The sequence below is a fragment of the Pan troglodytes genome, chromosome 7 (genome assembly GCF_028858775.2).
Source record: "Pan troglodytes isolate AG18354 chromosome 7, NHGRI_mPanTro3-v2.0_pri, whole genome shotgun sequence".
NCBI lineage: Eukaryota > Metazoa > Chordata > Mammalia > Primates > Hominidae > Pan > Pan troglodytes.
The window spans coordinates 16,478,894-16,500,561 of record NC_072405.2 but is presented as its reverse complement, the minus strand read 5'-3'; the positions used below and the strand labels follow the sequence as shown (position 1 = coordinate 16,500,561).

At 42.8% G+C, this 21,668-nt stretch overlaps 2 protein-coding genes across 4 annotated transcripts in view; one reads left to right on the top strand and one right to left on the bottom strand.

The window, feature by feature from the left end:
- PRSS51 (serine protease 51) overlaps positions 1 to 20,296 on the top strand; it is a 34,291-nt gene extending 13,995 nt beyond the window's left edge. Inside the window, exons 1-3 of one of the 3 annotated variants that reach the window (XM_016959081.4) lie at positions 7 to 161; positions 19,128 to 19,320; positions 19,984 to 20,296. In XM_016959081.4, the coding sequence (XP_016814570.3) occupies positions 101 to 161; positions 19,128 to 19,320; positions 19,984 to 20,296 (567 nt within the window). In that variant the 5' untranslated portion in view covers positions 7 to 100. Of the gene's footprint in view, positions 1 to 6; positions 162 to 19,127; positions 19,321 to 19,983 lie in introns of those variants that run through there. The other 2 variants (XM_054656520.1, XM_063816131.1) reach the window with 2 other exon arrangements.
- MSRA (methionine sulfoxide reductase A) overlaps positions 9,842 to 21,668 on the bottom strand; it is a 461,700-nt gene continuing 449,873 nt past the window's right edge. Inside the window, exon 12 of the transcript XR_010159154.1 lies at positions 9,842 to 21,668. This exon is cut by the window's right edge and continues 21,652 nt beyond it. The gene's annotated coding sequence lies outside the window, so the exon portion shown is untranslated.

The window sequence follows — 21,668 nt, the reverse complement described above, 5'->3', positions numbered from 1 at the left end:
TGCATTGTGATGCCCCTGCCAGAAACCACTGTGGCTGGCATGTTGTCAGCTATGGCTGGAGGCAAAGGTTTGGCAATTTTGGACTGGAATTGACAAGAAGATGTTCCAGCTTCTAATTCCCCTGCTTTTGGCACTCAAGGGACATGCCCAGGACAATCCAGGTCTGTGCCAGGCCCGCTAGGAGCAGAGGTTGGGGGAAGGGATGCCACCTCTTACCTGGCTCCTGGAGAGTTGACTTAGAGGCCCCAGGGATGCTGAGTTAGGGCCAGTGACTCAGGAAATGAAGAGATTATAGTTGACCAGTCCAAGTCTGTGTATTGGTTCTGCAAAGATGCTGTCTAAAATGATTCCCCAGGGTCTGGACCCAGAGTTCTGGAAGCTCAGGGGAATTGGAGGAATGATTTAGCAACTGACTTTGCTTCTCATCTCCACCTTCCTCTTTGTAAAAACATTAACAATCTTTCCAGGCCCAACACCCTGGGGGAGGCAGCAAAGTAGTGGTGGAATAAGACCTTATTTAATTTAGAATGCCGGCATTAGATTATATAATCTCATAACATGGAGAACATGATAGGGCTATTATGTGGAGTAAATGAGTTAATGCAGAGTTTGTTCTGCAAAGCCTCAGTCCTGGGAAAAGCTCCGGAGGGAAAAGTTCTATGTTAGACATGATTTGGAAATGTTCCATTTGATAATTTTTCTGTAGTATCACTGTGGATAACCATATATAAAAGGCTCTGATATATTTTACAGTAAAGAAAGTGGCCTAAGTTTAATTTTATTGAATCTCGCATTTTTGAGATGTATCTATCCATAAGAACACTCTTGCCCCAACTCCCAGCCTGATTCAGAACATTTTATATTTATTCTTTTGAGAATTACCTGTTCCTAGAGTTTTCCCATTTTTCTTATCTGGGTGAGCTTGTAAAGTTGATTTGTAGGACCGTTTTGAATTTTAATGACATCAGACCTTTGTCTCTTATAAGTGCTGCAAAATCTTCCTAATTCTTCAGTTCTCTTGCAATTTTATTTTGGACGAAACAAATTTAAAACGTGTGTAAAAAACTTGTCGGTATTTTCACTTATGATTCTTGGCTTTTATTTCATGTTTTTGGAAGGGCTTTTTCATCCCAAGAATATAAACCCAGCATATTGGACAGCATAGAGTGAGCTCTGAAGTAAGCTTGTGTTCTAATTATATTTCCTCCATGTACCTGCTATGTGACCTTAGGATGAGTTACTTAACGTTTCTGCATTTCAGTTTCCTCATCTGCAAAATGGCTGTATTAAGGTTGTTGTGAAAATGAGATTTGCACAAAGCTCTGAGAACTGTGCTTGAAACTTTGTACATACTCAAAATTCGTTAGCTTTTATTATTCTAGAGCTTTCGTGACTTCACTTCTTAAATTAATTCTTCTGCATTCTGGATTAGTAAAGATATTTTCCTATGTTATTCTCTAGACGTTTCATACTTTCATCTTTTACATTTAGATTTTGAATCCATTTGGTATCAATTTTCATATACAATAAAAGGATCAGGATGAATTTTTTTCCACCTGGATATCCTACTGACCCAGCTCATGTGGGTACATTTGTTCCCCAGCTGCCACCTTTGTCAAAAATCAGGTCTCATTATATCTATCAGGCTGTCTGTAGATGCTGCTTATTTCATTGGCATATTTATTGATCTCTGTGTCGCACCACACAGTCTGAATTCACACAATTTTATAAAAGTCATTAACGGGCTATGCGCGGTGGTTCATGCCTGTAATCCCAGCATTTTGGGAGGCCGAGGTGGGTGGATCATGAGGTCAGGAGTTCGAGACCAGCCTGGCCAACTTGGTGAAACCCTGTCTCTAATAAAAATACCAAAAAAAAAAAAAAAAAAGAAAAAAAAATTAGCCAGGCGTGGTGGCGGGCGACTGTAATCCTAGCTACTCAGAAGGCTGAGACGGGAGAATTGCTTGAAGCCAGGAGGTGGAGGTTGCAGTGAGCCATGATCATGCCACTGCACTCCATCTGGGTGACAGAGTAAGACTCTGTCACAAAAAACAAAAACAAAAAATCAACAACACTGCACCAATGCTTGCTGCTTCACCTGTGCCCCCCTCTGCCCATCACATCCAAGGTGCTCAAGCTGTCATGTGCCATGTAGGTGAAGCTTCTGGGCCGTGTGTTGTTATTGCCTAGTATATTGCAGCAGCTCTTGAGGAGATGAAATATTATTCCATGTGTACACTTGTAGCCCAGTTTACTTGTGAAGTGCCCATACTCCTAGGGTGCAGACCATGAAGCTCCTAAACAAAGCCACAGGAACTTAGGCCCCTCCCCGTCGACTGGTCCTAGAGTCACAAACTGCCAAGTTGCCCCCAGGGCATTCCTATTGCCTGGCTCACCTCTTTGGATTTCCTTCTTTTGCTATAAACTGGCCCAGTAACTCTTCATTAACTTAACTCTCTAGTGCTTTTGAGCAAGGGATGTTACATATTTTACACTTTGTAGTTATTCTCAGCAACAAGGTTGTCCAAATTTCATATTCCATCTATTTTGGTTTTAATTTTTCTTTTCTTTTTCTTTTTCTTTTTTTTGAGATGGAGTCTCGCTGTGTCTCCCAGGCTGCAGTGCCGTGGCATGATCTTGGCTCACTGCAACCTCCGCCTCCTGGTTCAAGCGATTCTCCTGCCTCAACCTTCTGAGTATCTGGGATTACAGGCACCCGCCACCATGCCCGGCTAATTTTCCTATTTTCAGTAGAGTTGGGGTTTCACCATGTTGGCCAGGCTGGTCTCGAATTCCTGACCTCAAGTGATCTGCCCACTTCCACCTCCCAAAGTCCTGGGAATACAGGGTTGAGCCACTGTGCCCGGTCTAATTTTTCAATTCTGTTATTACCCCTTATTTTTTCTCTGTTCCTGCCAGCTCCTTTTTATTTTATTCTTTCCGCTTATGAGCTCCTGTTTTATAGTGTTTCATCTTTTCTTCAACATCCTTGCATAAAACAGCTCTAAACTATTTTTACCCCTGATACTAGCCAAACAAATGTATTATTCATGTGTATGTTGTACATTTTGTTTTTTTTTGTAATAGTTTTGCAAGATTTTCCTATTTTTCAGCTTGTTTGTTTTTAACTCGGGGCCAGTTCTAGGAGATCTGCCTTTTGGTCCACATGATCTAGATAGAAACCCACTGCTGTCTTTCCCTTCTGACATGAGCCTAGTCATGATCTTCTCTCTGTACCTGGAGGGCTGTATGCTGGCAATTTATCATCCTGTTCAGCCTGCCTGGGGACAGTGGCGAGGGAGTTGGGGTCAGGATCAGTCACAATCCAGGAATACTTTATTGGAATACTTTCTCTCAAAAGGGGGCCAGGAAACGAGTGAAGTTCTATCAGCTTGGATGGAATCTTTTCATGTGTAGGGGTATCCTTGGATTTTAGGAGTTTCTTCCCTCTTTGTGATGATTTTCTTGAAACTCAAAGCCTTTTTAATTTCCTGAGCCAGATACATATTTTTCTCTGCAAACATGGCTCTAGTAACGGCTGGGAAACTTAGTTGCCTCCTCATGATGCCCCCAGCCTTGTAGAAGCCGTGTCAAGGGTGGGAGGGGAGGCATCATACAGGCAGAGTGTTCTCTCCAGCCTGTCCCAACAGAGGTCAAGTGGCTTCCAAGGAGAGCTCCCTGTTCTTTCATTGTCTGCCTAGCCACAGGCTTTTGTCCTCTGAGCTGTAGGCGGTGGTGGGACTCTGTGGACTTTTCTTCATGTTGTTCCCAGGCCTCTGCATTTCAAGGAACTCTAGAATAGCAGTGCTACATGTCTATGTGTATTTTCTGGGTCTCCTTTCATCCTGGTAAAGTTATAATGAAAACATACAAAGTTTGCAGCAAGAGTTTGGTTCTTCTAATTTCAACACAGATACTTTTTTTTTCTTTTATAAAAATGCCTTTTGGCCGGGCGCGGTGACTCACGCCTGTAATCCCAGCACTTTGGGAGGCCGAGGCAGGTGGATCACCTAAGGTCAGGAGATCGAGACCAGCCTGACCAACATGGTGAAACCCTGTCTCTACTAAAAATATAAAAAGTTAGCTGGGCACAGTGGTGGGCACCTGTAATCCCAGCTACTTGGGAGGCTGAGGTAGGAGAATTGCTTGGACCTGGGAGGTGGAGGTTGCAGTGAGCCGAGATCGCACCATTTGCACCCCAGCCTGGGCAACAAGAGCTGAACTCAGTCTCAAAAAAAAAATATTAAAATATATTTGGTTAATTTCAGTATGCACCTAGGATAGGTGTAAATGTATATTGTGTGCATGATGTATTTATAAGCCATCTTTCCTCAAATGTCACTGTAAAGTTATTTTACAATTCAAACAAAAGATTATATATTAAAACTCAAACTACAGACCCAATTTTATTTTAAAACAACTGAGGCATATTGAAAATATCTAAATATATTAATAAAGGGTCCAAATCATCAAAAAGAATGGTGGTGGAACTATGGCCAAATATGGCCAATATCGTTTCATAAGGGCCATAGTGTAGAGAATGTATGTCAGGGCCTGGAAACTATTTTCCTGGTTCATCCATGGAAAATGTCCAGACGGTGGAAATCCTTGGTGGAAAAATCTCCAAGATTTTGCTATGCATAAGGCAAAAAAGTGATGATTTCCCATGGGGGCTAGTGAAAATAAGCATATAAAATGTAAGTTAGAATGGGGAGCTTGCTTCTTTCAGCTGTGTCCAGAGAAGCAACCCTAAAACATGAGTCTAGCGTTACAGTGGCCAGAAGGAGCAACGGCACGTGAGTAGGCAGAACTGTGCACTAAAGGCAGTATAGTGTTGTATTAGTCCATTCTCACATTGCTATGAAGAAGTCCCTGAGGCTGGACTGAGACTGGGTGATTTATAGGAAAGGAGGTTTCATGGTTCAGTACACTGCACAGGAAGCAAAGTGGCATCTGTTTCTGGGGAGGCCTCAAGAAGCTTACAATTATGGCAGAAAGCAAAAGGGAAACAGGCACTTCACATGGCCAGAGCAGGAGCAAGAGGGAGAGAAGGAGAAGGTGCTACACACTTTTAAACAACAAGATCTCGCGAGAACTCACTATCGCAAGAACACAACCAAGGGGATGATGCTAAACCACTCATGAGAAATCCACCCCATGATCAAATCCCCTCCCTTCAGGCCCCACCTCCAACTCTGGGATTACAGTTCAACATGAGATTTGAGTGGGGACACAGATCCAAACTACATCAAGTGTAGTGGTCAATTCCAGCGACTCTAGAACCAGACTGCCTGGCTTCTGTTCTGGGTTCCAGCACTTACTAACAGTATGCTCCCGAGGAAATTGCCTGCCTCTCTGGGCCTCCATTACTTCTGTGAAATAGATTTAATAATAGAATCCATCTTATAAGTGAAGATTAAAGGAGTTAATATGTATAAGATCAAGAACATAGCACAGTGGCTGGGCTACAATAGATATTAGCTGTTACTATTGTAATGTCCTGCCCTGTAGGATCCTTGAGGAAGGGGCTGGGTCTGATTGACAGATGGTCTTTGTGGAAGGAATAGCATTGAACTAGGATTGAGAAGACCTGGGTTTGAAGCTCAAATTTGCCACTAAGATAATATACAACCTTATGCCTGGTTGATTTTCAGTAAATATTTCTGAGATGAATAGATGAGTGAGTGAATAATGAATAATTAATAGCTCTTTATCGCTACCCAGATTCAACCAGTTCCTGAGACAGAATCAAGGTTTCCAAGGTTTTGTGCCAGCAGAACTAACACTTTCTGATTCAATCCCCTAAACGAGTTGTTCTGAGCACAGTTTGAAGATCTAAAAAGCTTAAAGTTGGGATAAATAGAAAGTGAAAATTATGGGTGGTAAACCTCTGTGAGTAATGACTCCAAAAGGCTGCATAAGCTGAAATTATAAAGTGCTCAAAACATCCAGGAAATGTATAGCTTTTTTGTTCACTCATTTATTCAATAAACATTTACTGAAACTTAACATATTCAAAGACTGTTAAATGTTAGCAACACAAAGAGGGCACAATGTGATTTACAGCCTCAAGACATTTATAGTCTAGTCACGGAGACAGACATGTCAACAGATAATTAATACAACATGGTGCGTGCCCTGTTGACATGTTTTCGAGATGCTTTGGGGTCTCAGAGGGGCTGAACGTTGAGTTGACCACAAATGGCCAATGATTTAATCAATCATGACTATGTCAAAAAGCCTCCACAAAACCCCCAAAGGCAAGAATTTGGAGCCATTCCAGGTTGTTGAACACGGGGAAGGTGGTGTGCCCAGAGAGGGCATGGAAGCACCACGTCCCTTCCCCCATACCTTGCCCTGGGCATCTCTTCATCTGGCTGTTCATCTGCACTATTTAAAATATCCTTTGTAATAAATGAGCAACAGTAAGTAAATGGTTTTTCCTGGGTTCTGTGAGCTGCTCTAGTGAATCATGAAACCTGAGGATGGGGTTGTGGGAATCCCCAATTTGTAGTCAAGTTAGAAGTTGTGACCTGGGAACCTACTATTTGTGATTGTCATCTGAAGTGGGGGGTTTGAAGCGTGAGACTGAGCCCGTACCTGTGGGGTCTGCGCTAACTCTAGTTTCTATCAGATTGAGTTGAATTGTAGGAGGCCCAGCTGGGGCCCCGTGGAAAATTGCTTAGTGTGGGGAAAACACCCAACCATCTGGCATCAGAAACGAACTATTGAGAGTGGGGGCGTATAGAGTAGGAGGAAACAGTTTGTTTTTTCCTACCCACTGAGCAATGTGACTTTGTCTTGTTTGTGGATGTGGGAAGGGACTGTGGAAGGGTTTAAGGAGAAAATCAGCAAGATCACTCTCACATGCTAGCCAGGGAACTGAGGTGGCCGTGTAGGAGGTGGGAGGAGGGGGTCGAGGGATCAGGGCTAACATGAGGTTGAGGAGACTGCCCCACAGTCCCAAGGAGAGATGCCGAGGGGGCTGACGGAGGGAGGGGCACAGGAAGAGGAAGGACAGGGTCCTCCTCTGCGTGTTGGAATCTGGGGGATTATTGGAGGTGCAGGGGCTTGAGGAAGAAGTGGCAGCTTCAATGGGGAAGAGAACAGCTCCAGGCGACATAGGTCAAAGCAATCTCTGATTCACGTGGGGTCAACCTGGGGAAACAGGAGGACTGACAACAACCAACTCAGAGTAAATTGCAATATCCTCGCAGGGTGGCAAGAGTAAAAAAAGACAGTGCCAGTTTCTGCAAAGTGACATCTTCTAACATAAATATTACTAATTTATTGCCATAAACTTGGTGTCCTGGGCAGTCTGTGTTTATTGAATTTTAAGCATTGTCAGCATTAAACATAAAGTGAATGTTTACTCTCTGTTTAAATGCTGCTAGCCGTAGGGTTTTCCTTAGTGCTGTGACCAAGACTGTTAAAAATTCTACCGCTGCAACCACGCGTTCTTAAACTTGGTGGCTGTGAGCTCTGAGAATTGAACAAACTCTTTGGTGAAGAATTTGGGCACTGAATTCAGATTTGGTTTAAATCTTCAATATAAAAACAAACATTTGTCTATTTTTGTATTGGTGGAGAATGACGACCACTCAGTTTCAGTGTAACAACCAAAACTGAAACCAGCCAGGCATCTGTAACAGCAGCTATTGCTACACATTCATGCTAAGCTGGGTTTAGAGCTCACCGTGGGCTTGCATCCTCCGTGGATATGTGTTCACTTGGGAATATGAGAAACTCTGCAGAGATGGGGAGGGAGCAATGCAGAGAGAATGGGGAGAAAATGAGGAGATCAAGAGTGGAACTGTGAGAAGTGTGGAAGACCTCTCCTACTCTGATTTAAATTTCAAGTCTGGAATTGCAAAACGTGAAATAAAAATCTGGGGCAAGAGATAGGATGAGAAATACCCACCCTGAATTAACAAGAGATGAGCCCTAAATAAATTCTCCCAATGATGTTAAAGCATTCTAATGCTGCAGAGTGACATCTTCTAACATAAATATCTACTAATTTATTGTCATAAACTTGGTGTCCTTGGCAACCTATGTTTATTGAATTTACATTCTAATGCTGTAACATCACTAATGCTGCTTCTCTTAAAGAGAAGATTATTAGAGCAAACGATGGCAATCATGACAGATGGACATGGACAGATTCATTCAAAAGAAGCTTCTTCAGTAATTTCTTATAAAAGAGAATGACTTTCTAAGCATTTAAACCATAAGAAGAAATGAAAAGGAAAAGATTTAATCAAGCAACAAATTTTAACTTCCAAACATCAAAACAGAAGAAATTGATACATTGGGTGAGCCGAGTGTTATTCACTGAAAAACAGTTTTTTGTTTTTTGTTTTTTTCAGAAAAAGGACGTTCAAATTTCCTTAAAATTTAAATAACTTTTTTACAAAAACAATTGGTAAATATTATACTTAAAATGAACTTTAAACAAGTTCACAGGTAAAGTCCTAGGAGCACAGAGGTAGAGAAATGACCTTTCAGAGCAGATTCTTGGCGGGGAAAACCAGGTGGGACCGCAAATAAGTATCCTGAAGGAGCCAGGGCAAGATCACATCCCTCAACTTTAAATACAGTCAGGGGGCCAGGCGCGGTGGTTCACGCCTATAATCCCAGCACTTTGGGAGGCCGAGGTGGGCAGATCACGAGGTCAGGAGATTGAGACCATCCTGCCTAACACAGTGAAACCCCTTCTCTATTAAAAATACAAAAAATTAGCCGGGCGTGGTGGCGGGCGCCTGTAGTCCCAGCTACTCAGGAGGCTGAGGCAGGAGAATGGCGTGAACCCGGGAGGCAGAGCTTGCAGTGAGCCGAGATCACACCACTGCACTCCAGCCTGGGCGACAGCGCGAGACTCTGTCTCAAAAAAAAAAAAAAAGAAAGAAAAAAAAAACAGGGGATGCATAACAACGTTTGGGGCAATGACAAACTGCATATATGACAGTGGTCGCACAAGACTACACTGGAGCTGAAAAATTCCTGTCCCCTAGTGACGTGGTAGCTGTCACCAGAGCACAACTCATCACTGATGTGTCGTGGTGCTGCTGGTTTTAGCAAACCTCCCATACTGTCAGTTGTATAAAAGTCCAGCATATACAATTATGCACATCAAATAATACTTGATAAAGATAAGCGATTATGGTACTGATTTATGTATTTATTACACTATATATATTTCATAATTTTAGAGTATACTCCTTCTTATTAAAAAATAATTAACTATAAAACAGCCTGAGACAGGTCCTTCGGGAGGTATCCAGAAGGTATTGTTATCATAGGAGATGACAGCTCCATGCATGTTCTTGGCCCTGAAGACCTCCCAGTGGGACAAGAGGTAGAGGTAGAAGACCGTGATATCGATGATCTTGACCCCTGTGTAGGTCTATGAAGGGCTAATGTGTGTGTTTGTGTCTTAATTTCTTTAAAAAATGTTTAAAAAGTAAAAAAAATTAATTTTTAAATCTTTTTAATTAAAGTTTTAGGGTACATGTGCACAATATGCAGGTTAGTTACATGTGTATACTAATGGGTGTGCTGCACCCATTAACTCGTCATTTAACATTAGGTATATCTCCTAATGCTATCCCTCCCCCATCCCCCCACCCCACAACAGGCCCCAGAGTGTGATGTTCCCCTTCCTGTGTCCATGTGTTCTCATTGTTCAATTCCCACCTGTGAGTGAGAACATGTGGTGTTTGGATTTTTGTCCTTGTGATAGTTTGCTCAGAATGATAGTTTCCAGCTTCATCCATGTCCCTACAAAGGACATGAACTCATCATTTTTTATGGCTGCATAGTATTCCATGGTGTATATGTGCCACATTTTCTTAATTCTGTCTATCGTTGTTGGACATTTGGGTTGGTTCCAAGTCTTTGCTATTGTGAATAGTGCCGCAATAAACATAGGTGTGCACGTGTCTTTATAGCAGTATGATTTATAATCCTTTGGGTATATACCCAGTAATGGGATTGCTGGGTCAAATGGTATTTCTAGTTCTAGATCCCTGAGGAATCACCACACTGACTTCCACAATGGTTGAACTAGTTTACAGTGCCACCAACAGTGTAAAAGTGTTCCTATTTCTCCACATCCTCTCCAGCACCTGTTGTTTCCTGACTTTTTAATGATCACCATTCTAACTGGTGTAAGATTGTATCTCATTGTGGTTTTGATTTGCATTTCTCTGATGGCCAGTGATGATGAGCATTTTTTCATGTGTCTTTTGGCTGCATAAATGTCTTCTTTTGAGAAAGGTCTGTTCATATCCTTTGCCCACTTTTTGATGGGGTTGTTTGTATTTTATTTCATAAAATAAGGATATAAAGAAAGAATTTTTTTCGTGTGTGACGGAGTGTCACTGTGGCTGGAGTGCAGTGGTGCAATCTTGATTCACTGCAACCTCTGCCTCCGGGTTCAAGTAATCTCCTGCCTCAGACTCCCAAGTAGCTGGGACTATAGGCACGCATCACCATACCCAGCTAATTTTTGTATTTTTAGTAGAGATGGGGTTTCACCATATTGGCCAGGCTGGTCTCGAACTACTGACCTCATGATCTGCCCGCCTCGGCCTCCCAAAGTGCTGGGGTTACAGGCGTGAGCCACTGTGCCCAGCCAGAAAGAAAATATTTTTACAGTGTTCAATGTGTATTTTAAGCTATGTTATGACCAAAGAATTTTAAGAGATTAAAAACATAAAAGTTTATAGGTAAAAAAGTTACAGAAGCTAAGATTAATTTATTAATGAAGAAAGAAAAACTATTCTTTATAAATATAATGTAGCCTAAGTGTACAGTGTTTACAAAGTCTACAACCATGTAGAGTCCTGTCCTAGGCCTTCACATTCACTCACTGCTAACTCACTGACTCACCCAGAGCAACTCCAGTCCTGCGAGCTCCATTCATGGTAAAATGCCCTGGACGAGGGCACTATAATATCTTTTATGTCATATTTTTACTGTACCTTCTCTATGTTTAGATACACAAATACCATCGTGTTACAGTTGCCTACAATATTCAGTACAGTAACTTGCTGTATGGTTTTGTAGCCTAGGAGCGATAGGCTATGCCATATAGCCTAGGCGTGAGCAGGCTACACCATCTAGCTGTATGTAAGTTCACTCTGTGATGCTTGCCTTTAACCCCACATTTCTCAGAATGTATCCCATTTTTTTTCTTTGCCATATTTGTGTTTATTGTGCAGTATCATTACGTTCAATGCGTAGGAGATACGAAAATATCACCTAGGTTATATTATCCTATAATTTTCTATATATGACTTCATAGATTTCTTCTGACAGAAGCATTTGTTGATGTGGTATTGTACAGAGTGAATAATGTTTGGAAGAAGATAAATTTGTGTTTAAACCCTGATACATCTTCCAGTTAGCAGTGTAATTTTTCCTGTTCCTTGAAATCTTCAAACCAAAATTTTCATATTTGTAAGATGGGCTAATAATACTTGTCTCAGTGAATGTTAGTTATCTTTTTTTTTATGCCAAATTCCTCCCTGCCCACCAGGATCAATAGACCTGGTTACTGTTTGAGGATTATTAAGTTTTGAAAACCTCTGTGACAATCACAGATGATCTGTTCCAAGAAAATATCACTTTTTGTTTAACTACATCAACCCTACAAAGGATCATGTATCTCCATACCCACTTTTCAGTGTCAGGAGCCACCATCATATTTTCATCCTCCTCTGGCTAATAATAGGAATCACCTGACCTTAAAAACTTCCTTTCTGTGAATGCCTCTTATTTTTCTATGTTAATGGAATTTGGTTTCAAACTTGAAAGACTTGCCTTTCCCTATGATTACTGTTTACTTGTCAACCAGCTGTTCTTATTAAAAAGATATAATATGCCTAAACATATTTAAGAGTCTTATATATTAAATTCATAATCAAGAGATTGCCTTACCTATTGAGAATATGAAAGTTGGAAGGTCTTTTTTTTCATAGGGAGAGGAAGAGGAGAGAGATGGTAACAATATTGACTTTGGACTAAAAAATATGAAATATGTTTATTTGATAGGGATTTCACTGATTAGATGTTATTTGAAATGAAGAATGTTTTCCTGATAAATTCATATTTTGAGGCTGTATTAGTCCATTCTTGCACTGCTATGAAGAAACACCCAGGACTGGTTAATTTATAAAGAAAAGAGGTTTAACTGATTCACAGTTGTGTGTGGCTGGGGAGGCCTCAAGAAACTTATAATCATGGTGAAAGGCACCTCTTCACAGGGCAGCAGGAGAGAGAATGAGTGCCAGCAGGGGAAATGCCAGATGCTTATGAAACCATCAGATCTTGGGAGAACTCACTCTGATTCAGTTACCTCTTACGGGGTTCCTCCCATGACACGTGGGGATTACGGTATTACAGTTCAAGATAAGATTTGGGTGGGTTCACAAAGCCAAACCATATCAGAGGCCAATATAAAATAGCATCTCATCTTTTCACTATTCAGCTTAATGAAAATTATACATGTTCTCTAAATAATGCCTTACTGAATTTAACATATTTCTACTGAAAATTTCCTCAGGCCATCGATTCACAAATTTTAATGAACAAAGTTGAAATTAAGATTCCTTTGAAAACACTGAATGTAGTCATAATGTCTTGGAGTTTGAAACTTAGGGTCACCAATTTTCATTTATGAATGAAACATTCTCATGTCATAATAGAGATGAGAGTTTTTCTATGAAGAACTAAGTATGTGTTAGTTAATGAAGAATGAGAATTAAAGTATATTTTGTCAGTGTGATTTTTGTCATTACTGAAAGTGTAAACTAACCTTAATTATAAGGGGAGTTACTTGAAAATCAGTAATATTTACATAGTAATTGGTAAGAAGAGAGTTTATGAAATCTGTACTTTTTAGTTGTGTGTTTCTTGTAAAATTCTCCTGTTACCACTTAACTTTTCTCATTACTTGGAAGAACCTTCCACCTTCTTGTGTTTAAAACGTCTTTCTTCTCATGGGGCTTTCTGTCAGCCTTGCCATAATTTAGTTCATTTTAGTAAATGCTTTTTGAGCTTAGTGTTAGACACTGTGCTAACCATGTGGGATATGCGTTATATTTAAATCTCAGAGCAGGTAAAGCAATTGAGAATTTTGTTATTAGAAAGAAATTAAGTGCCTAGCAGTTTGTTCCATCATATTGGTGCAACACAGAGTGTTAACAGGCAAATTCTCTTGTCAGTTATTCTTAATCTGATATAGACATTGCCCTTAGGATAGACAAAATGTGATTATATATAATAATATAAAGCTATTTTCAAGGAGACAACTCAGATTTGTGAGGAGGGAGATAATCTTTGATAAACGGTGTTTGGAATTTTTATTATTTTATTATTATAGTTTAAGTTTTAGGGTACATGTGCACTATGTGCAGGTTTGTTACATACGTATACATGTGCCATGCTGGTGTGCTGTACCCATTAACTCGTCATTTAGCATTAGGTATAGCTCCTAATGCTATCCCTCCCCCCAACCCACAACAGTCCCCGATGTGTGATGTTCCCCTTCCTGTGTCCATGTGTTCTCATTGTTCAATTCCCACCTATGAGTGAGAACATGTGGTGTTTGGTTTTTTGTCCTGGCGATAGTTTGCTGAGAATGATGGTTTCCATTTTCATCCATGTCCCTACAAAGGACATGAACTCATCATTTTTTATGGCTGCATAGTATTCCATGGTGTATATGTGCCACATTTTCTTAATCCGGTCTATCGTTGTTGGACATTTGGGTTGGTTCCAAGTCTTTGCTATTGTGAATAGTGCCGCAATAAACATACATGTGCATGTGTCTTTATAGCAGCATGATTTATAATCCTTTGGGTATATACCCAGTAATGGGATGGCTGGGTCAAATGGTATTTCTAGTTCTAGATCCCTGAGGAATCGCCACACTGACTTCCACAATGGTTGAACTAGTTTACAGTGCCACCAACAGTGTAAAAGTGTTCCTATTTCTCCACATCCTCTCCAGCACCTGTTGTTTCCTGACTTTTCAGTGATCGGCATTCTAACTGGTGTGAGATGGTATCTCACTGTGGTTTTGATTTGCATTTCTCTGATGGCCAGTGATGATGAGCATTTTTTCATGTGTGTTTTGGCTGCATAAATGTCTTCTTTTGAGAAGTGTCTGTTCATATCCTTTGCCCACTTTGTGATGGGGTTGTTTTTTTCTTGTAAATCTGTTTGAGTTCATTGTAGATTCTGGATATTAGCCCTTGGTCAGATGAGTAGGTTTTGAAAATTTTCTCCCATTTTGTAGGTTGCCTGTTCACTCTGATGGTAGTTTCTTTTGCTGTGCAGAAGCTCTTGAGTTTAATTAGATCCCATTTGTCAATTTTGGCTTTTGTTGCTTTAGACATGAAGTCCTTGCCCATGCCTATGTCCTGAATGGTATTGCCTAGGTTTTCTTCTAGGGTTTTTATGGTTTTAGGTCTAACATGTAAGTTTTTAATCCATCTTGAGTTAATTTTTGTATACGGTGTAAGGAAGGGATCCAATTTCAGCTTTCTACATATGGCTAGCCAGTTTTCCCAGCACCATTTATTAAATAGGGAATCCTTTCCCCATTGCTTGTTTTTATCAGGTTTGTCAAAGATCAGATGGTTGTAGATCTGCGGCATTATTTCTGAGGGCTGTGTTCTGTTCCATTGATCTATATCTCTGTTTTGGTACCAGTACCATGCTGTTTTGGTTACTGTAGCCTTGTAGTGTAGTTTGAAGTCAGGTAGTGTGATGCCTCCAGCTTTGTTCTTTTGGCTTAGGATTGACTTGGCAATGTGGGCTCTTTTTTGGTTCCATATGAACTTTAAAGTAGTTTTTTCCAATTTTATGAAGAAAGTCATTGGTAGCTTGATGGGGATGGCATTGAATCTATAAATTACCTTGGGCAGTATGGACATTTTCATGATATTGATTCTTCCTACCCATGAGCATGGAATGTTCTTCCATTTGTTTGTATCCTCTTTTATTTCATTAAGCAGTGGTTTCTAGTTCTCCTTGAAGAGGTCCTTCATGTCCCTTGTAAGTTGGATTCCTAGGTATTTTATTCTCTTTGAAGCAATTGTGAATGGGAGTTCATTCATGATTTGGCTCTCTGTCTGTTATTGGTGTATAAGAATGCTTGTGATTTTTGTACATTGATTTAGTATCCTGAGACTTTGCTGAAGTTGCTTATCAGCTTAAGGAGATTTTGGGCTGAGACAATGGAGTTTTCTAGATATACAATCATGTCATCTGCAAACAGGGACAATTTGACTTCCTCTTTTCCTAAGTGAATACCCTTTATTTCCTTCTCCTGCCTAATTGCCCTGGCCAGAACTTCCAACACTATTTTTAAGTGACCCATGACTATACCTCCAACTATCCCTGGCCCAGTCAGAGACTCTTTTTTTTTAAACAGAATCTTGCTGTGTCTCCCAGGCTAGAGTGCAGTGGCACGATCTCGGCTCACTGCAACCTCTTCCTCCCGGGTTCAAGCAATTCTCCTGCTTCAGTCTCTCAAGTAGCTGGGACTACAGGTGCCCACCACCATGACTGGCTAATTTTTGTATTTTCAGTAGAGATGGGGTTTCACCATGTTGGCCAGGCTGGTCTTGAACTCCTGGCCTCATGTGATCTGCCTGCCGGGCATCTCAAAAGTGCTGGGATGACAGGCGCAAGCCACCGTGCCCGGCCCCTCATAGACTCTTCTAGATGGAAGCCCTGTCTCACTCCCCTCCTGTGTGTGGAGGGATCCTCTGGGCTCCCTCTGCTCAAAATCTATCACCATCTCCTCCTAGCTGCCCGTACAATGGTAACAAGTAGCAGAGGTAGTGGACATCTGTGCCGTTCTTGACTCCGTGGGGAGGCTTCCAGCTTTTCCCCAGTCAGCATGCTACTCACTTTCGGGCCAAGATAGATACACTTTATCATGTTAGGGAAATGCTCATCTATTCCTATTTTTATGTGTCATTTAAAATTCAAGAACAATCATTGCCTATATTCTCTAGCTATCATTTTTTCTAATTATTTTTACAAAGATTCATGTTAACCTCACTTTTAGACAAGATATTGAAATTTTTAGTACTCCCAAGAATCCCCTCTATCTGCTCCTTTGTACTCACCCCTCCCCTACCCCCAACTCCTGGCAGCCACTGACCTGTTATCCACACCCAGAGTTTTGCCTTGTCCAGAATGCCATATAAATATAACCCTACACAGTATGTGACCTTCTCAGCCTGGGTTCTCTGACTTAGCATAATGCACTTGAGACTCCTCTGTTGTTGCATGCGCCAATAGTTCCTTTTTATTCCTGGGTGGTATTCCATCATGTGGATAGATTACAGTTCACTTATCCATTCACCCATTGAGGGATATTTGGGTATTTCCAATTTGGAGGATTGTGAACAATCCCACATTAAATATTCCTGTGTGTCTGCTACAGTGGCTAAAATAAAAACTTCTGATAGTACCAAGTGTTGGCAAGGATGTAAAGATGTAAAGTGATAGGAACTTTTATCCACTTTTTTTTTTTTTTTTTTTTTTTTTGAGACAGAGTCTTGCTCTGTCTCCCAGGCTGGAGTGCAGTGGTGTGATCTTGGCTCACTGCAACCTTTGCCTCCTGGGTTCAAGTGATTCTCCTGCCTCCTGCCTCAGCATCCCAAGCAGCTGGGACTACAGGCCCATGCTACCATGCCCAGCTAATTTTTGTATTTTTAGTAGAGACAGGGTTTCACCATGTTAGTCACCCTTGTCTCAAACTCCTGACCTCAGTTGATCCAACTGCCTCGGCCTCCCAAAGTGCTGGGATTATAGGCGTGAGCCACTGCACTCAGCCGGAGTTCTTATCCATTGTTGATGGGAATGCAAAATGGTGCAGCCATGTGGAAAGCAACTGGGCAGTTTTGTAAAAGGTTGAGCGTGCACTGACCACATGACCTAGCAGTCCCTATCTATCTAGGTATTTATCCCCCTAAAATTAAAAATTACATTCACACAAAAATCTCTCTTTTAAACTCTGCTTTGATTTTCATTGCTTCTCTAATTTACATACTCCTTATCCCTTACTATGCTGTCCAAAGAATTTTCTGTATTTTATTCTTCTGTTTCTAGCCCGACTTCTGCCTGCTCATGCCCCAACTCCTCCTTTTTCTCACTTTCTCCTCGTGTTTTCTTATAAAGTCTTCCTTGAGTTTCTAATTTATAATCTTCTTTCACATAGGTGATTGCTTTATAAGGTTTTATTTTTTATGATTTATGGCAAAATATACTACTCAGATTTTTTGTTCTGGGTAACATTTTCCTATTGAGAGTTTCATCTAGTAAATGTTGCTGTTTTTTTCCCATCCCTGTTCCTTTAAAAAAGAATACACATTTATTATGCCTGTGCCAAGTCTCTATTTGCTTCTCATTTTCCTGGGCTATTTCCAGGAGTCCTTCAGGGCATGGATATTTGCTGGAGACTGGTGGCCACAGTGACCATGTCCTTTACTCTGCATGTCTTTTTTGCCCCCCAACCCCCTACAGGCCTTCTTTGGATCCCTGTAAATTGGGTTGGCAGTAATGCAGCCGGACCGTGTAAGAAATTTTTCTTTGTAGCAAGCACAACATTAAGCATTCTCAGCAGTAGGTGCTGGAAGGATACTGCAGGTGGAAGGGGCCTTTCTTCCTGGTCCTCTCCAGCATGCTTCTGTTTGCTGCTTCTTGCTCCTATGGCATGGTTGCCACCAGCATGTGGGGAACACCTGGTGTTGCTCAGCTCTGCCATGCCTCTCTCAGTGAGCTCGAGCCCTGTCTTCTGTTCAGTGACCTGTTCTACAAATGAGCCAAGGATGGCCCTTAGCTTGTCAATTTCTTCACAGCAGGCTTCTCATTAGCTCAAAAGCCTGCTGGTCCCAAACTCAATGTTTTACACATCCAGCTGTTTTTGAACATAGTCTAAATAAACAGATACTTAGCCATCTAAAGCTTGTCTGCTTTGCATACCCTGTGAAACTGCACCCAACATCTGCTAGCTACAGGTAGTATGAAGCCTGTGGCTATAAAAGACCCCAAGCCATTGCTGCCCTTGGGAGCTCTCTGACCCAGAGACTCCCCACTGTGCCAGTGAACCACATCACCTAGACGAGTAACCCCCTGTCAGAGTCCTCTTTCCTCAGAAGTCCCCTTGTCCTCTTCCTCTTCTGGATGGTGTCTCCTTAACCTCCAGATAGTCTCAGGCTGTAAAGGGCTTCCCCCGCATGCAACCTCCCAAAGCATTTCTCAAATGAAACCTGTGTATGCTGCCACCACCTCGTGATCATATCTTTTTCTTGGATCAGCCTCGAAATCCCCCGAGCCCTCTACACGTTTTCAGTGCAGCTGTCCCAAGACAGACAGACACACACACACCCAGGTCTTGCACCCTCCCTAGCCAGTGGGCAGGCACCTGTGTGGTGCACCAGTCCACCTGCGCTCCAGAGGGGTGTTCCTTGTTGCCAGTCATGGCCACCATTTCCTGGCCACCTGAACTCCCGAGAGGTGCACTCTGCTTCTCTAGCAAAGGGGATCAGCTCTGGCCCCGGGCAACCAGGCAAATGTCTCTGCCTTCCGCTGGGCTGCAGACACCGTCTTCAATGTGTTGTGAATCCCACTCCTGGGGAGGGGGACAGGCTCCCCTGCCAAGTTCGGCTCCTCCTCAGATACTCTCCTGCCCTGCTGTATCTTAGAGTGCTCCTGATGCTTTGTAGTCGCTCCCCAGTTACAGTGTGTGATTCTTCCTGTTAAACTTTCCTTGTTCAAATCACTGCACAGTTTCCATCTCGTGAGTCGACCCTGTGTACCTTTGGTGCATCTCCATGGCCACTCTAACCCTATATGCCTCTGAAAGAGCCCTGCTCAGAGTTTACCAGGTCTCTCAGCTCTCTGCGGCTGTGAAGAATGAACACGGAAAAAGGTGCAGGTTGCTGGTGTTTTCTGAGCTCTCCCTCTCCTCGGCCTGTTTGCTGTTTGTGCTACCTTGCTCAGCTTTCAACACTGGTCTTACTTGGGAAGATTCTGGGATTAAGGGATAGGGATCTCTCCATGCTTCTCATGTACAAATGGCTCTTTCCTTTCTCTTTCAGAAAATGTACAATGTGGCCACAGGCCTGCTTTTCCAAACTCGTCATGGTTACCATTTCATGAACGGCTTCAAGTCCAGAATGGTGAGTGCCCGTGGCAAGTGAGTATCCAGATGTCACGGAAACACCTCTGTGGAGGCTCAATCATACATTGGTGGTGGGTTCTGACAGCCGCACGTTGCTTCCCAAGAACCCCGTAAGTGTCTTCATCTACATCCCGTCTTGTCAATGTATTGTCTGGGCTAGGCAGCTCAGTAGGCCAGTGCACAGGCCTATGAAGCCCTAGGTTCTATGTGCAAAATGTTGCATGGGCTTTGTACCCCAGGGTCTCTGCTGTACACCCACTCCCTCCCCTTCATTTAGCCAATCATATCCAAATGTGGGCTGTAGTTAGAGCTATGCACCCAGTACATCCAATACACTCTGTCCTCCCTGTCATCTGTGTATGAAGACAACACACTGGAGTCATTAATTGAACACCTTCCTGCTGAGCACCTACTATGTACTGTTCCACGTGCTGTGGACATAGGAGTTGACAAGACTGCCAAGGTCCCTGTCATCAACCAAGGTCCCTGTCATCAAGGAGCTTACAATCTCATCTCTCAGAGGGATTCATTCCTCTTCTTTTGGTCAGGAGAGTTTCCCTGGACTGTCAACCCATTGGTTCAGAGATTTGTCAGAGCTTGGGCCCCTGATTCCTACCTATCTGATCCTAGCCATGCTCCAGACCACTGTAGCTCACCCACTGCACTGGACTTCTCCTTAGTTGTCAACTCACTGTTTACAGATGTGTCTACGAATGTGAATTGCACTATCAATCACCCTTGTTAGCACTGGTGTTTTTATATTCGCTCTTTAGATTAGACATGGCCGTGGTAAATGTCACTGTGGTCATGGGAACGAGAACATTCAGCAACATCCACTCGGAGAGAAAGCAAGTGCAGAAGGTCATTATTCACAAAGATTACAAACTGCCCCAGCTCGACAGTGACCTCTCTCTGCTTCTACTTGCCACACCAGTGCAATTCAGCAATTTCAAAATGCCTGTCTGCCTGCAGGAGGAGGAGAGGACCTGGGACTGGTGTTGGATGGCAGAGTGGGTAACGACCAATGGGTATGGTACGTGCCCTCTTTTCAGAACTCATAGAAAGCCCCAATGTAGGGTACCCTAGGCTAGAGAGCATGATGCTTTGGGTGCGGTAATGCTTGGGTCTGAGTTGTGGTTTTAACTCTCTTGAGCTCCTTCACCTTCCTCACCTTCAGTTTTCTCATCTGCAGAATGCCAGGAACACCTCCTCAAAAAGGTATGGGGATTAAATTAAATGAGGTCCCCAGTAAAAGCCTAGGACGTAGAAGAATCTCAAAATATGAGAGTGATGATAATTTTTGTGGCGCCAAAAGCATGATAAGCCAGTTTGCATCTTCCCACCTGTGGCTCTTTCACGATGGCCATCTCCCCATCTATTGGCCACCCCATGTAAAACACCATCCCAAGATAGCTCTGAGCCGGTGATTCTCCAACCAAGCTCCATCCTTTTCCCTGCAAGGCACCAGGCTGCCTGGCCAGGGAAGATCTCTGGGAGGGTGGGAGTGTTGGGGGGAGAAGGCCAAGAGTGCCCCTGGCATTGTGGTCAGTTCCTTCCTACAAGGTGGCATGACCAGATGTGTCTTCTTCTTGGGTTCTCCATTTGGCTTGGTGAAGACACTGGACAACACCAATTCAAAGGTTGGGCTGCTCTGATCCTCTGCATGGGGCAAAGCCTGGCTGTGAAGAGATGGTGGGGCCAGGGAGGACCTTCATTCCAAATTCCCCTTGCAGGGGCTGAGACTGGGGCTTTTGTGGGCTGTTTCTGGAGAGAGTGAGCTTCCCACAGGAAGCACATTTAGTGGAGGAACTTCTTGTTGGGGCTGTTGGAGTGGAGACTGAAGTCATCCCAGGCCTCCACGCCCTGTGAATTTGTCATCTGCTGGACGTTGGTGGCCTCCCAGGCTTCCATGCTGATCGCGTGTGGGCTGTTCACTGTTGCCGGCTGATGCAGTGCTCACTCTCACACCAGCTTTCTCCCTTTGTCAGACCAATATGATGACTTAAACGTGCACCTGGAAAAGCTGAGAGTGGTGCAGATTAGCTGGAAAGAATGCGCCAAGAGGGTAAACCAGCTGTCCAGGAACATGATTTGTGCTTGGAATGAACCAGGCACCAATGGTATCTTCAAGGTACTCACCCCTGCCCAGCCTCCTCCTCCCTCCAGGTACCCCCTCACTTTCTAGGTTCCCAAATGGGGGGGCCCTAGCCTACACCACTAGGACCCTCCCATTTTCCCCTCCCTGTTCCTACTGGAGGTGCCATTGACTGCAGACTGTTCTTCCTTTCCTCATTCCCAGGGAGACAGTGGGGCACCTCTGGTTTGTGCTATTTATGGAACCCAGAGACTCTTCCAAGTGGGTGTGTTCAGTTGGGGCATAAGATCTGGCTCCAGGGGGAGACCTGGTATGTTTGTGTCTGTGGCTCAATTTATTCCATGGAGCCAGGAGGAGACAGAA